This window comes from Balaenoptera musculus, chromosome 11 (assembly GCF_009873245.2).
Source record: "Balaenoptera musculus isolate JJ_BM4_2016_0621 chromosome 11, mBalMus1.pri.v3, whole genome shotgun sequence".
Taxonomy (NCBI): domain Eukaryota; kingdom Metazoa; phylum Chordata; class Mammalia; order Artiodactyla; family Balaenopteridae; genus Balaenoptera; species Balaenoptera musculus.
Genome location: NC_045795.1, coordinates 27,184,025 through 27,201,881, shown reverse-complemented (window position 1 = coordinate 27,201,881; position 17,857 = coordinate 27,184,025). Strand labels below are relative to the sequence as shown.

The 17,857-nt window shown below is 33.7% G+C and overlaps 1 protein-coding gene across 1 annotated transcript; it reads right to left on the bottom strand.

Annotated features, from left to right (window-relative positions):
- Positions 1–10,254: 10,254 nt before the first annotated feature.
- DEFB114 (defensin beta 114) lies at positions 10,255–17,544 on the bottom strand. Its single transcript, XM_036870139.1, has 2 exons — positions 17,478–17,544; positions 10,255–10,397 (listed from the first exon to the last, which is right to left on the bottom strand). Exons 1-2 carry the CDS (start codon positions 17,542–17,544, stop codon positions 10,255–10,257), a joined length of 210 nt encoding a protein of 69 aa, XP_036726034.1.
- Positions 17,545–17,857: the final 313 nt, after the last annotated feature.

Sequence of the window (17,857 nt, the reverse complement as noted above, 5' to 3'; positions counted from 1 at the left end):
TTTCCTCTAATTCAAAAGAAATTAAACAGTTAAATTTTTGGACTTTAGGATTCAAAAATGGGAAATCAGTTTATGTTGCTTAAATTACTCTCTTGCTTTTATCTTTAGGACTCTCTTTGATGGGAAGAATGAATAGAACCCTAGCAGGCACTGGGTTAAGAGGGCTTCTTTGAACACACACACAGATCTGAGGCTCTCAGGGAAGAAGACGTTGTTGTACTAGTGACGCTATGCATGACCAGCTTTAGACACACTTTGAAGAAGGGTGAAATTGCTTAGCATTTCTTTGTGGTTTCTCAGAGTCCCCTCCTTTACAAAGCACTCAAGTCTCCATTATCACAACATGTACCAACTAACAAAATCATCCATATCATGGATAGAAGACTTGCTGTTTCACCTCTTCAATAAATGTTTGCATTTTTAAATGGGTCACTAAAGGAGGGAAACTCACAAAGTAAAAGCATTAAATGTAATGGTGAATTACCAAGCATTCACAAAGAAGGTATGTGAACAGTGTTCTTCCCTCTTCCCCTAGAATCTTACTATATAGGATCCAACTGTGATGGAGTTGATGGTACTGGTAACCCAAGATATACTGATGCCCTCTGATTTCAGTAAACTTATGTTAGCATAAAATCTCTGTTACTTTGGATAACTAGGCCTTATAGGAAAAAAGTCAAACCCATGTTACATTGATTTTTTTGCCATATATTTTAGGCCATGTGATATCACTGTTCCACTCTATAGATTAATGATGTCTCCTTATTTGTAATATTTAGAGAGATGTTATTTATTGCTTTTGATGCCGGAGGGAAAAGACATTATCTCACCAGCTTAAAAATGCATCCTCAAATTACACCGTCCTACATGAGAGGTGTGAAGCATGTATGTCGACTTAATTGGAATATACAAATAACAGAAGATGACAGCTGTCAAACACCAGTATGAGGAAAAGAATAGCATTATTCAAGTGTCAATTCTAAATTAGCATATTTCCACTAGTAACAAAAACAACAAATATCTTTTCTCTAGATAACAGCTATTGCATCATATAAAAATTCATATTTATGTGCAAGAAGGAATTGCAAATTTTTCAACTTTTAGATGAAACAGTGCACATATCCAAGTGTCTTAGGTTTCTGAAGATACTGCAAATGTCATGAAGGTTTTCACATATGTTTTTCAAAAGCAGGTGACATGAGGGACACATATAAATCATGATAACATGACTGAAGGTAATATTATATTCCCAAATGTGGGTGTCCTATATACCAGCCTTCTCTATTTTAAGGAAACCTTTGTTTGGGGTTAGTAAAAAACAAAACCTGGTTTTAATTTGATTTGTTCTGAGTTTAGAAAGATGTCATATAATAATAGTCCTCATAATTTTCATCTGAGAAAATTTATTTTAATTGTAAGATAATTCAGATCATTTGAATCTTTTACCCAGAATACTTAGGTGTTTGAGTTTTTAAATTTACTCAAAGATAGACTTAACTGTTAGAGCACTTGGTTTCACCTATGCTATTAAGGAATGGAGTTTGAGTTCAATTAGTAAACTATTGAAGTTCTAAACTACTTCTAAATCAAAAGTCCCTAGAGTTTTATTTGTTTGCTTGTTTGTCTTATTTGTTTCTAAGGTGATTGGAATTATTTTCTTGGGTGTGTGTTTTTACAGTGTTCTTGCATATACAAGAAAAATACTTTTTCTATCTCAAGTAGCCTGAAATATGTCAAAAGAGCACATCCAATGATCTCCATCAAGACACATCCCTTGGCTGCTAATCCAACCTAAGAGTGATAAGTACAATGGTTTACAAAGGAGGGTACATAACCCAAGCACATGAAATCCAACAGGGTAAATATTGCATCCATTGTCTCCTACAGTAGTTGTCAAAGAAGAGTTTCTTCCTCCAAAATGAGACACCAAGAAGTTACTTTCTTTCTAAGATGTTTCAGTACAATGTAAAAGTAATTACAATATTTAAGAAGGGCATAATATATATTGTAGTCTATATTAGGCATTTTGCATATTTACATATCAGTAATCCTCATGATAATACTATGAAATAGACTTACTACACTTAATTCACAGATGCAGAAATTTATGCTGAAGGAATGTAAATAACTGATCCATTTATATAGCCAATAGGTGGCAGAAACCAAATCTGAACCCAGGTATAAGTAACTCCAAAGGCCATATTCATTTCATTATCTGATTAATATTAATTGCTATGTAATTGGACCTGCAGTAATAGAACTGTTAAAATGCTTTTAGGCTTTAAATCCGTTGAAAACATCAATTTTTTTTTAAATGAGAATTCTCAAAGTAAATCATGCAACATATTATAGCCAAATCTATCATTCAGTGTAAGTTAGTGGAAAATCCACTGTTACTGCACAACACACACAGTACCTCATTGTTTCTCAAGGATCCAGGTGATTATACTTTAATATCCTATCTACCTTGTCTTTCTGGATAGCCAGCCTAGACTGAGAACAAAGAATTTGACCAAGTCCTTAAACTGACTCCCATAATGATATAACTCACCAGGAACCTTATTTTTTAGTAAGATCACAGGTCCTTTCTTTATGATTTACTCCTGGGACCATCACAAACTTCTCTCTTGGCAACTCAGTCACTATCTCCAGTTGACATCAACCAAGACTCCATAAAGATTTCAACCACTCAATTAACTTTTCCATTTTACCTGGTGGCAATGGGGCCAGAAAGAAAAACACAACAAAGAGAAGGACAGGAATCTTCATAATTAAAGAAAGTCAGTCAAATCAGCAGCTGTGGAGTCTTTCAGTGAGAAGAAGGTGGAGAGTGTATCTTTTTATATTTCCCTGCAGTGATATGAATTTAGTCATTCATGTTTATCAAAAGTTAACTCTCCTATTTAGCAGTGCCTGGGGCAAAAGTGCTGGATGTTGTTTTTCTTTTATCTTGGTAATCTAAAGGGCTTATGACATCGCCAGCAGATTATTATGATTTTTAATAGCTAGTTGACTAAGTAATTCCATATCACTGGAATTTCTTACAGGAGGTCTGAGGAGTATAAATATGAGAATTTAATCTTTGCTTTTCTTCTTCTATATCTTAAGAAGTTATGCAAATATAAACTACTGAATTTTAAAAGTAGCAGAAATTTCGTGTCTACTAATTTATTACTTTTGCTACTAGAACCACCTTTTCCCCTGTGATCTATAGTTATTATTAAAACCCTATTCATCATTACAGAAATAAATAATTCTTTGCTGTCTCTCACTTGCAATGTAGATCTTAGAGACACAATAGGCATAAGAAAATTTCACAATGAATACATGCTCTCACACACATATACACAGTCAAATAATAATATGCGTAACGTCATATTTGCAAGATGCCAAATGATGACACCATCAACAAATACTGTCATTTTAATACAAGAATGAATTATTTGAATGGTGTCTGTAAGGTGTTTGTAAGGAGTTATGATCATATAAAGGGGATGTTTAGCTAAAGATACAAGTCAAATTTTGCTTTGCTTTGCTTTGGCTGTTCTTTTTTTTTTTTTTTAAGATCTAGAAGTAACAGGATTATTGGAAAATGTGGTTACCATGGTCCATTAAAGAGAAGTATTAATGAAATTCCCAATTTAAAGACATTCCATTCCTCTGTTCTTAGAAAGCAAGGAAAGTTTCTCTATTAAAGATTAAAAAATTCAATAAACCTCCTTATGCTTAACTGCTGAACCAAGAAACCTGGAACACTGCCAGATTATTCAGTGGCTGTTACATATAAGCTGCCGAATTCCTACGACCAGCCTCTGCAACAAATTTGTACAGGGTCTTCTGAATGATCCTTATTCTTAGGGTAAGTTCAAAGGGTTGGTAATTATTCAAAGTGAAGTTGGATAGTTTTAGATTCGATATGACCCTCAGTCCAAAGAGTGCTATCAAAGCTCTGGTGCTTATCCAAGACTGATGTTTTTAGGACATATTTCTTATTCTCAAGGCGCTAGTCATTGCAAAGGCTACCTTTGCGGCTACAGAGATTACAAAAACAGATAAAAGGAAAAATTAGCCAAAGCTCATCTTCTCCACTTACTGTGGGCTTCTTTCATGGACCTCTTTTGTATTTGGGAAGAATGTTTGTCTAGGAGTTATGGTACCTGAGTTCTTTTCCTTATGTTACTAACTTGATAAGAAACATTTTGGTCAATTCATCTAACTGGACTTCACATCCCTTATCGTTGAACAATAAAAGCTAACATATGTCCATCATTTACTGTGTAGGTACTGTCTTGAACAATTTATATAAATATATATTAACTCATTTAATCCTTACAACATCCTACAAGGTATGTAAAATGATTATTTCCTGCTTATAGATGTGAAAACTGAGACTTAAGAAGATTAAATAATTTGCCCAGTTTGGTACAGTTAATAAATTGTAGTGATGAGAATTGAACCCAGGATGTTGGATACCAGAGTCACATCTCTTGACCACGTTATGCACTGTCTAATGAAGGGTGTGATTAAATTATCTAAATCTTGCCAGTGAAAACATGATTTTGCTCTGATTTCTTTCTTTGCTTATGACATGACATAGATAAAAATGTTTGTAAATGTAAAATACTAGAAAATTATCTGGTATTATTATTATGAAATCATTGAGATACCTAATCCTGCTAGTATGGTTTTCAAAAAATAATTTTGTAATTTCTGGAATAACTTGGTTGAGCTTGTTAAATATTTTAAGTAATATTGCACATCATTTAAGCCGGTATTCATAAGGTAAAGCACTGCACTCCTCTAATCATTTAATTACCAGCATGTCAAATGTACTGAATAAAAGTACAATAGCAAAGTCTCTTTGTTCTTCAAAAGAAACTTCTTTAAGAATCCAAGAGAGTGAGACTCTGTGTGATATCAGAGTTGTAACATTGATTTCTGTTAGTTGAGCAGGTAAGATCAAGGGCATCTTCTAAAGGGAAAGTAACCTAAAAAACAGCACAAAGAAGGATGTACCTTACTATGTATTATAACATACTACAAAGTTATAGCAATAAAAATAAGATGGTATTTCTCAGAAATAGAGGTCAATTGATCAACAGGCCCACATATATATTCATAAATTTAGCTTCTCATGAATATAGCATGTCAAATCTGTGTGGAAAACATGGCATAAATATGACACAAATGATATTGCGATTAGCAAACTATCAGAAAAAAAATGTCCAGAAACCCACGTCTCCTAACATATGCTAAATAAATTGTATTCTTTAAAATAAAAATAACAGAATGTGAAATACGTGTGTGTCTGTATGTGTGTTTGTGTATGTATGTATATAAAATATATCAAAAATATATATGGAAATATTTTATAGTCTGGTCACAGGAAGTGGCTTTCTAAGCAAGAAAGAAAAAGCCTTAGAAGTTATACAAAAGATAATACAATTTAATGATACATACATTTATAATTTATTTATGAATGAAAATCAAGCAAAACTTGGATAAAATATTTGCAACATGTAATAGCCAAAGGGTTATTGTACATAAAGAATGAGTGCAAAATTATTTTAAAAATACAAATCATTCTAAGGAAAATCAAGAGTTGTTTATGAAAAAGCAATTAATGGGAGAAGAAATACAAAAGTCCAACAAACTTACCCAAAATATTTAACTCACTGGGAATTAGGAAAATATAAATGAATGCAATTATGATATTTTTCCATAATCATATGTTGCATTTTTTTTTTTATTCTTTAAAGAACAATTATGAGTTGTGAGCTTATTGTGGGAAAACAGACAGGACATCCTGGCTGTGTATAAATGTTAAAAATGTACTTTGACACAGGAATTCCAAAAATTCATGCTCCTTTTACAGATAGTGTGCAAATACCTCAAGATGTCACCTATATGCAGAATCCCCAAAACAAAACAATTAAACAAAACAAAATGAAAACAGATTTATAGATATAGAGAACAAATGGGAGGTTGCCAGAAGGAAGGGGGTTGGGGGACTGAGCAAAACAGGTGAAAGGGATAAAGAGGTACAAACCTCGAGTTAGTTACATAATAAATAAGGCATAGAGATGTAATGCACAGCATAGGGAATATGGTTAATAATGAAACAGCTAAGTGGCATTTTGGGGGGTTCCGAGGAGCTCCGGTTCTTTATGTCTCAGCACAGAAAAAATTCAGCGAGAGGTGAAGTGATAGATAAGAAGTGATTTATTAGAATAGGACGCTTGTGAGACTTAAAAGCAGGCGGGTGAGGTACCACCCTGAGAACTTAGTGGGCTACAGTTTCATAATCAGAGGAAAAGTGGGGAGGATGAGAAGACCACCTTCTTCCTCATTCTTGAGTAGATGTCAAGCTTCTATCATCATTTCCTCCTCTGGTTGGGCAGGGGAGTTTTCTTGTCCCTACATGGTCAAGCCAGGACTCTCATGGCACTATGGAAAAACTATTTCAGGTCTCAGTAAAATGAGGGTCTTTCATTTTGAAATGTCACCTTTCCATAAATTATAGTTTTTTATGTGTGCAGAGAGCATGTCCTAGGGGTCATTAACTTACTGAGCTCACTGGGCAGGATGTGGGTCTCATGCCACCATTGTTTTATTGTTTTGGAGTATGTCTCATGCTTCTGCTGCATGGGTTTTGTTGCTGAGCAAGCCTGCTTGGTGTTGTGGTTAAGCAAACCTGCTTTCTTGAGTAATCATGAACTTACAGGGGTCTCCCATACCTTTTTTCTTTACTTACAATCCCCTACTGGGATTAAATATTTAATCACCTACTCTGTCCCTTTACTCTGTCCCTATCAATAATACTGTAATAACTTTGTATGGGGACATAAGGTTACTAGACATCGTGGTGACCATTTCATAATGTATGCAAATGTCATCATTTTGTATCAATAGTACACCTGAAACTAACATAACATTGTATTCATCAACTATACTTCAATAAAATGGGCACCTAATAAATACCTTTTGAAATGAAAAAAAGAACAGATGGGAAATTGGGATGTCTAGGATAAATGTAGATAAACCATCTACTATGGTTACAAGCTTGTTAAGTTTGAGGAGAGATGAAGGAATAGGATATAAACCCTTTCTAAACCCTCATAATTTACTTGAAATCTAGCTGAGGCCCCAAAAGAGAAGCATCTCTAGGAGCCAGAGCACAGTGAAATATAATACAGTAAGCCCCCTACATATGAACGAGTTCTGTTCCAAGAGTGCATTCGTAAGTCCAGTTTGTTCGTAAGTCCAACAAAGTTAGCCTAGGTACCCAACAAACACAATCAGCTATACAGTACTGTACTATAATAGGTTTATAATACTTTTCATGCAAATAATACATTAAAAAACAAATGCAAAAAATAAAGAAAACAGTTTAAATCTTACTGTACAGTACCTTGAAAAGTACAGTAGTACGGTACAACAGCTGGCATACAGGGGCTGGCATCGAGTGAACAGGCAAGAAGAGTTACTGACTGGAGGAGGGAGAAGAGGTGGGAGATGGTAGAGCTGAAGGATCGTCAGCAATAGGAGACAGAGGGCAAGCTGCAAGTTCACTCATGCCTGACGTTGATGTCACAGGTTCTGGTTCCTTGCTGAATTCAGTTCTATCTACCCTCTTGAAAAAATGATCCAGTGATGTCTGGGTAGTAGCTCTTTTTTTCTTATCATAAATGACATGGTAGCACTGGATTGCATTCTGAACAGCTGCTGCAACCTTCGTGTACCATTCTACGTTTGGGTCCTGTGCTTCAAAAACTAACAGTCCCTCCTCAAATTAAGAAAATCCCCTTGCCATTTCCTGCGTCATGAATCTCTTTGGTTCTTCAGTTACTTCTTCTTCCTCTTGTCTCTCTTCATCCTGTCTCTGGGCCTCCAGTTCCATCAGGTCTTCGTTAGTAAGGTCCTTGTGTTGCACAGCAAGGAGTTCAATGAAGTTGTCCTCTTGCAGGTCTAGCTTGAAATAAAAATACTGTACTACTGTATTCTATATAGTACTGTACAGTAAAGTACACAAAAGGACAACCACTTGTAGAGGATGCACGCACGTGACAATGTACGCCAGATGTGTGAACTAACTTACGTGATTGAACATGTGAATGCATGTTCGCATCTTTGAAAGTTCGAAACTTGAAAGTTCGTATGTAGAGGACTTACTGTGTATTACTGTATATTAAGCAAGTATATGGTGCTGCCAATACCTTGGTTGGAGCTCTAGAACTGGGTATAGTGTACATTGATCTTTGTTCCTAATTAAAATACAGAATTGGGCTATTGAGAAATGGGAATTCTGGATATGGATCTGCCACTGACTGTAGTCATGAGCAAAATCTCAGTTTCCCTTTTCTCATTTTCCAAGTCCTGGCCAATTTTCCTTCCCACTCCCAGCAGTTTTTTTTCTTAATATTGAGAAATATTCTCTCTGAAATGAGCCCAGTCTGGTTGGTTTCAGGATTTCATAGGAGTAGATTTTCTCAGCCCCTTCAGGTATTGCTAATTATCACTTCATTTACCCACTATTAAATTGGAAAATCCCTCCCAGTTATAGCTGATGTAACGATATTGGCATGCTATTCCTCCTCCAACAGCATTCATTGTATGGGACTGTTCTATTGTCACATTCATAAAAAGGCTGCATACAGATTTCACAAAGGCCTTTAGGCCATTGGTGTTTTGCCTTTTGTGTTTTTTTTCTCCACCCATTTGTATGATAAGGTATGTGGGGATATCTTGTCACCTAGTTTGTTGTAAATTTTTTCATGAGTTTTGGTTTTACTCTTATTTGCTCTATTTCAAACAACTGTGTTGCTGCCACCATCCTCCAAAATCCCTCTCCTCAAAGTTTTAATGTAAATCTTGAATTATTGTGCCTTATTTCACATTGCATTCCACATTTCCAACTTGTTCCTTATCCCTAGAGCTCTTTATATATTTCTTTCTTCTGTTCTCAAATCCTTGAATTTGATCCTCATATCTGATTCTTGAGCCTACAGAAGTACAGACACTGGCTAACCTCCTTGTCTCTAATGGGTGCATTCTACTTGAATTAAACATTTTTCTTTTGAGGTACACATCACTAAACCCCCGGTGGCTATATGATGCCTATCTTGGTAAAATCTGTTTAAGGTAAGATATTCCCACTAGGTTCACCAGATTTTCAATTAAAAAAAAAAAAAAGCAATAATCTTGGGCCAGTAGTTAAGTTAGTTTTAAAGAATATGATGATTAAAAATATGTTTGGGACCTTGTAGAATATTGATAAAGTGTTGATTTATCTTTTGCTTTTAGCTGAAAAACAAATTCTAGTCTTCATGTTTCTTCCTCAGCTTTTAACATTACGGAGACTACTTGTGCCATCTAGTAGTTACACGGAGGTTAAAATAACAGATCTTTATGCATTTTCCCAACCTATCCATACTTAAAGAAACACAGAGCTAATATTTTATGAGTGTAAGCTCTAGCCAAAGTTCGGATTGTATTTAAACCCAGTTTAACAGTACAGTTGACCCTTGAACAAGGAGGGGGTTAGGGGTTCCCACCCTCCCCACAGCCGAAAATCTATGTGTAATTTATAGTCAGCCCTTTGTGTACACAGTTCCTCTGTGTCTTGGTTTCTTGGTATTGGTGGTTCTGCATCCCCAAATCCAACCAACTGGGATGGTGTAGTACCTCGCAGTTCAAATCTGTGTTGTTCAAAGGTCAAGTGTATTAGCATTAGATAGTATTAAAATAATATGCCTTTTTGAATGAGAAGAACCTTGGGAGACGAGAGGGAAGGGCAACGAGCATTTCCGTGCTCTACTATAGCTCATGCATTCATCTCGTACTTAGGTTTTCTGTCTCAATGTCAGTAACGTGTTGATGATACTTAGGTAATTGATAAGCCTATGGGTATTAATGTTCATGAACCAACTTTCTAGTGAAGTCATGGTTAAGTTGGGAAATGTTCAATTGTGTAAGTGTAGGTGAACCTCCGACACATCAAAAGTGGTCTGACATTGACACAAACATAGTATCCATGATAAGAAATTAGCACCAGATATGCCTCCATCTAAACTTTAGCTTAGAGAAAATAAGAAAGATCCTACCTCATTCCATTGAATATATAATTAATATCTATGAAGGAAGGCATTGATATCAGCTTATGTGTTTATTTATTACAGAGCTTCTAATTACATTCTGACACCTCTCTGCACTGGTGCACACATGACTTCTTTGGTCAGAGGTAAATCTTCCGTTTCAAGATAAATCTTCTTCAAACGCCCTCTCAATGCAGCAAATTTTACTTGGTGACAAACATATTTCAATTTGCTTTTCATGTTTAGAACAGCGTTTCTTACATTGACCATACAATTTTGAGCATCGATTAGGATCCACCAAGGCTATAGTAAAAGAAGAGTAATTGAAATAACTGATCTCTTATTTAAGAACATATTATTTATGATTATAAAAATACTACGTGTACATTGTAACAAATTTGTAAAATGCCAAAAAATAAGAAGACACAAATATTACATATTCCCATTATCTGTATAAAATTGAAATGTGTTTTTAGTTAATATATGATTAGATTTTATGACGTGTTGCTCTTCTCAACAAGATTCAAGATTTTTAGAGCTGCATCATATTCCTTGAAATTATATATGACAATTTATCAATTTCTCAACTACATTATAGTTAAAATTTTACCAGGTTATTATAAACAAATTTGTATTACATATTTTAATATTTACATGATATATGTTTAGGATAGTTGTGAAAGAGTTTGATTCTAGAGTTTTTTTCATTATATTCTTAATCTTACATTCTAAATTCTCACAAACTCTAGACCTATATTGAGCTATCTATTCTACTTTGTGATTATATCTATGGGTTTTTGAAACAAAACCAATGAGCTAGATTATCAAAATATATAATAGAAAAATCATTTATTATATTTAATTTTATATAAGTAAATTTTAAAAATGAAACAAAACTTGCAGGAGAATGCCCAAGTATAAATGCTCCACAAAGAGAATTATTCAAATTAAGCTCTGGTGTAAACACCACCTAGGTCAAGAAATAAAACATTGCTGGCATCACATTTGTGCTGCTTCAAAATCGTATCCCATTCTACTCTTTCATTTTCAAAATAATCTGTTATCTTGACTTGCAATATTTTGTTTGCTTATTTTAAAGCTGATGTGACAGCAACTGCACAGTATATATATATTTTCACTTATATTTATGACAGTTATTAATATATGTTGGTTGAAATACATGCTTTTATTTTTTCTCTCTCTCCTTTTTTAAAAATATATATTAGTTATTTTTTTATGATTCTATCACCTTACTATTGTATATTTATATTATCTTTTATTATTCTTTTACTAGTTTATGATAGAGGTTTCAGCTTCCCAAAATCTTATCAAAAGCCACTGCTTTTTTTTCTGTCTCTGAGCTTCCATATGAGAAGATAATTTTCTTTCTGTCTAGACAATGCTTTTAAGAATTTCCATTAATACAGGAATGCCGATGTTGAATTCTGTTTTTGTTTGACAGTACATATTTTTATGCTTTCATTCTCAGAGTATTTTCATTTGATACAGACTTCTAGATTGTAGTTATTTTCTTTCAGAACCCTGAAGACATCATTGCATTGTCTTCTCACTTCCTTCTTTGTTTTTGTTGGTGAGAAGTCAGCTCCCAATTTAATAGTTGATCCTTTGAAAGTAATCTGTTGTTTTCCTCAACTTTTGCTCCCTTCTTTCCTTTCTTCTTTCCTTCATCTTTCCCTCTCTTCCTCTCCCCCTTTTTTTTCTATTTTTCAATCATTAATTTTCCCTTGTTTCATTCCAGATAATTTCTTCTGATATTTCATCTTTGTTAAATATCTCAGCAATTATGCATTAACTCCTGCTTAACACACTCATTATGTATTTAATTTTGCTTTGTTTATTTTTCAGTTCTGGAGTTTTACTTTTGTTCTTTGTTATAGTTTTTATTTCTATGCCACGTTTTAAATCTTGTTTTTATTTATTTATTTATTTAAACAAATTACACATAGTTATTTTAAAATCTTGGTCTGATAACTCCATTATCTGGATCCCTTGTTAATTTGTTCATTATTGTGTTGGTTTTTGATTTTTGATAGGATAGTCTTGTTTTCATTTGTTCCTGATTATTTTTGTGCTACATACTTTGGCAAAGAAAAAATGAGGAAATAACTTGAGGCCTAGAGAAATATTATCTTTCTCCAGAAATGATTTATTATTGTATTTTTTGCTGGTGGCTTGAACAGCCAACCAACCTTCTTGGACGGTCTTAAACCGTTTATAGAATTTAAGGTAATGTGAAAATGAGCACTAGTCCCTGGGACAACTAGAGTAATGTCATTTTAACTTAGGCCTAGTTTGTAGCTTTCTGGCATCTGAAATGAAAACTTGCCAGTTTTTCCATAGTTCTCCTTCCTTCTCGGGCTCTGAATTGCAATTTTTGTCCCAGAAGTAGCATAAGGCTATCAAATTTCTGTTTTTCAACTTCTCTCCTGCCTCTTCAAGAATGATTGAAAGATTGATCTCAACCAGATGTTTTTTCTATAATTTTTAATTGACCTGTTAACTCCGCAATGCTTTTAAACAGAGTTTTTTCTCTTATTTTTGTTCATCTATCCCTCTCAATAGGGAAGCTGTAGTTAAAAACTGTTATAATTTTATAGTGTGTTTTAACATTTTAACACTGCTATGTGAAACAGACTACTGTAATTTTATAGTGTGTTTTAACATTTGATAGAGCAAACAAATCATTACTTTTAGTTTTCAAAATCTTTGTATGGTACAGATTGATAGTTCTTTCTAACTGCAGAGTGAATATGGGTTTATAGCCATAGACTTTGAGCTTCAATTTTAATTCTGTCACCTGTTAGCTATGTAGCTTTGGGTAAGCTATTTCAGTTCTAGGAGCCTTAATTGCCTCGCTTGTAAAATGGGGACAATGGCATGTAATTCACAGTCTTTTTGAGACATGATGAGTTAATATGTATGTTTACAACAGTGGAATATAATAGCTTCTCACAGATTAAGAACTATTATTAAATGGTAAACAAAAGACTATAGTTGAAATTAAATTCTTACTGAGTACGACTTTTAGACCACACAGCGGGCTTTGTTCTGAAGATAAATCAAAATGTGGAGGCAAAGAGATAAATCCACAGATAGACTCATTAAGTACAATGATAAAAGAAATATATTGGGTCAAACGTGTGAACAGATGAGTGCTTATTATCTTGACATGGTGTCATGGGAAAGTGATAGGAAAATGTAAATCTTAAAAAATGAGTAAGAGTTATCCAGATGAATAGAAGGACTGTAAAAAGAACGTGAACCAGCAGACAAAGTAGTATGATTCTTATTCCAAAGTTGAAAGAGGACATGATATGTTTAGGTCCAAAAGCAAATAATAATGAAAATAGTTTTTATTCATTAAAAACCTACGTGTCAAGTATTGTTTTAAATATCTTGTACACATTATCTCATTTAACTGTTCTAAAACTTTGAAGTAGATGCTGTTCAGATAAAAACTTGAGGCTTTGGGTGACCAAATAATTTGCCCAAGGATGCAAAACCCATGCTTAACCCAGGATTTAATCTTAAATTTCTCCAAATCCAGAATTCACACTTTAAATATTTAATCCATGGCTTCTACATTGAAAAAGTTGGAAACTGACACATGAAAAGCATTCAACAGCTATCTGAATATTGTATCAAATTAGATACTGCTTGTGATAGATTTGGCTGTCTCTAGGAGCCTTAATTATTTTATGACTACAGAGAAATATGAAGATTAAAAAAATTGGAAGTTGAGTGGTTAATGACAAATAAATGGGATTCTATTAAAATGAACATTTACATTTGTAAAGAATCATTAGTAATAAATTCTTGATAATGTACTCTCTCTATATGCTTAATAAGTGGTTTTCCAGGCTGCAACCTGAATGTAGAAAAAAATTTTACCTTAGGCAAATTTAAATAAAATAGTTCTGGCCCTTCTATTTGGAATTCTTTATTAGTTCTCCTTACTTTGATATGTCTTAACTCAAAGTTAGATGATAATTGGGAATTTTATATCACTGTCTGTTCCCCATCTCTTACCCAGCTCTTATTTAGATCTTAGAATTACATTTTTGATTTCTTTTCTATTCCTGAAACACTGTCATTTTGGCAAGGGTTATACTTACTCATCTTATGGCTGTACTTGGATCTTTACAACTGAAGAGATTTAATGTCAATTAATAGTACCATCATGTAAAAGTCATAAAGGATTCTAAAGTAGGTATTAATTTATTTGTTCCTTAGTTTATTCAAGAATATTTAAAGAATTTACAAATTGAGGAAGGTCTAATAAGGAATTAAGACTAATTTGTACATTACCTCAACTAATGCAAATTAATTAATATAAACTAATCATTGCCACATGAGAGGCCGAGTGTGGAGTTCATTTGTGATAGAGCAGCTTTCTGGATTGGTTGGGAAATTATTTAGCTAATCAACAAAATCCTGGCCACTTTGAAAAGGCTATTTATTATTATGGGTTTTACTTTTTTCTCTACATTTTATCATGTTTCTCAAGTAACCAAATTGCCTTGGTGACTGACTCAGCTTACTTGTAAATAGAATAAAACCTAAAGCACCAAGACTGATACTGTCTTCTCACCAAAATTTCAACACAGATGTGTGTCTCTCCTTCACTATTTTAGACTTGGCTTCTGGTTCACCATGCACTAGATCATAAATCTGCCAAGGCCACCATATTTCTGCTGTTTGGGATCCACGGCCTCTTCTGAGACATCTTAAGAGCTGGCTATACCTGAACACAACCTTGTGTTGTTTCTCCTCTTCTACTTCCTCTCCTCTCCTTTTTTCTTTTTGCTTCTATTCCTCTTCTTTCATTTCTTGAAATATTGCAGTACAGTCTTCAATGTGATAAATACTTTGCTTACACTGTTGTTTTCATCTTTTCAAAACCTTATAAAATTAATATTACCATCCATTTTATAGTTAAGAGAACTAAAGATATTGCCACAGCTACAAAGGAGCCCCAGGTCCTTACTATAAACCCTGACCCATTTACTGGCAAGCTCACTCTATAAACTATGATAGTATGTTATGTTCACTATCGCTATGGATTATTTTAGGCTTGCACTTCCCCTAAAATACTGTCCATTCCTTCATATTTTAATCAAAATCGGTATTAATCTCTAATCATTTTACATCCGGTCTCTCCAGCATGGTATCACTCTGCACTGAACACTCATCTGACATCTTCACAAAGTATTCACTTAGATTAGACACTTTTCCTCGCTTCTTTTGTGACTTTAAGGTTTTACCAATAGTCAAACCACACCATTGTGCAATGAATATGTACCACTCTATGAACTCCTTCAAAGCCACCCACTCTGACATCTTGAATTACTCTTCCTGGTTTTTTTTTTTTTTTTGATCTATCAAAGGCCACATATAGTGCATTCTATCCATTTCAGCTGGCATTATAACTTAGTATCTGTTAGAATGATCAAAATGTAAAAGAAAGATTGTGGTCATAGACACAGACCAACTATCTTCATAGGCTTCTTTAACGTTTTCTTCAAGGCTCAGTAAATGTAGAATTTGATGGTATAGACCGTATACATCTAAAGTGCAGCTATCCTCCTGTGTGACCTCACTGCTTTTGACCAAGTTATCTATTCAGTCTTTTATTTAACCTCAGTGCCTTCTACTATAGGAAGCATGATGAAGTATAAAGAACAATATGCTGGGATCTGAAAAGTCTGTATTTGCATTCCACTTATCATTGATATTTGTATAAGTGTGAACTTGAAATATGATCTTTTATGTCATTTTCCTCTTCTATTAAAAGAGGCAATGACAGTCATCTCATAATGTTATCTGGAAGGTCAGATTAGATATCGACACGGAAAGTTATGGAATGGGATTGGCATATACTAGACCCTCATACATACTTATTGTCTTTCTTTCTTTCTCTCACCTTTCAAAGTCTAAACACAAGTGTCTTACCCCCAATTTCAAAACTCTTCATCAGGGAATTCAGGATATTCTCCCAAACCTCCACTAATGCCATAATTGCACCATTCTTACTCTTTGAAGCATAATTACATAAACTTTCTAATTCGAGCAAATCCTCTGATTTATCTTTTACTCAACTAGCTTGTAAGGATGACTAGAGAATTAACTGTATCTTTTATTTCTGTTTCCTCAGAGTCTAGCATTTTGTTCAGTAGTTTACTAGGCACTCAATGTTAGATGGTTATTGATTGACACGCTAGTACCATATGCCTCAACACATTCCTTAATCACATTTGAAGTCCTCACTTACTCAGGCCCCTTTCATTATTAATAATAACTGTAATAACAGAAACATCTATAATAATAATAATAATAATAATAATAATAATAGTACCTAAATTGGTAAACTAATTTTCAGTTTGTAGAGCCACTTTCCAATACGTTATTTCAGTAAATTTTAACTGAGGTGCATGTAATTAACAGGTACAAACTTTCATATCAGATATTTCATTTTTTTTTACAATTGTTATTGATTCTTCTGTATTTTCTTTGTTTTTTGTTAAGGACATCGACAAATCACTTAAATTCTCTGAGTGGCAAGGTTGACAAGCAGTTGAGTAGGGAGCTAGTAATAAAATCTAGATTTTCTAAATTTGAATTCAGTTCTATTTCTAATACATGTTGCACCTTTTGAACTTCTAACTCTCTAGGGCCAAATTAGCACACTTTGGGTCATAAATTTGTATCTCTCTTGTTAGAGAGTCTGGATTGCTTCAGGGGCAACACGTATTAAGAATAGCATGTAATCACCACCAGGGGCTTCACTGTACTACATATTTTGATCGTTTATTTTTAATTGATTCATAAAACCATTGCTGTATTCCTTTACTAATGCATTAACTAATTCAACAAAGATTTTTGAAGTACTATTTCTTTACTTGCCTTTTTATTAGCACTGTACCTTATTGCCCAGCATATTCTGAGACTATATCCTGGATCATTTTATAAATTCTGTCATTGACATCCCAAGAGATATATACTGTTTTCTTAGTCCATTCATCTTCCCTGCGATCCAATTTATTATGAAGTCTTCACTGATATAAGAATAAATAAATTTAATAAATTATGAATTTCTTAATAACTTGAATAACAAAACAAATCAAGACCCACAAAAGAAAAAGAATCTCATCTGAATCAACTTATTTTATTTGCATTTTAATTTTCAAAATGAGATAAAGTATATTAGTATAACACTATTCTGAACGAGGAAACTGAGATTCAACATAATCAGAGACTTTTTAATTGAAAAGAGTGTATTAAGAACCTGCATTTTCTAATTCATAATTTAATATTTCTACTTTTAGCTAGGAGCTATATGATACATACAAACACACCAGAAGCATCTATTACCTGGTAGAATGAAGGTCACATAACACAGAAAATGAAGAAGATAAATAAAGATCTTCATTCTGTAGAAAGAAGCTGCTGAAAGATTTAACAACTAGAACACTTTCCAAAAAGCCAAGAGACATTTACTATTTATAGTTTTCTAATGGAAGAAAGACTCTTTTTCCGGAAACTGTTTTTATTTTGTGTTCTTATCTCTGCTTCATTGACTAGGGTTGTGGGCAGGATTGAAAACACTTGATATTAATCGGTCTTTAGGGAGGAATCTCTATGTAGAAGATAGTTGTAAACATGACATTCTTATATCAATGGTGATCAATTAAATACCAACACAGAGGAGCATGTACGGAGTAGGCTTGAGATAAATATTTACC

Coding starts and splice junctions, on each gene's coding strand:
- DEFB114 (XM_036870139.1), bottom strand. CDS start 17,544: ATGAAGATCTTTATTTATCTTCTTCATTTTCTGTGTTATGTGACCTTC. Junction 10,398..17,477: donor CATTCTACCAGGTAATAGAT/GCTTCTGGTGTG, acceptor CTTTTACTATAG/CCTTGGTGGATCCTAATCGA.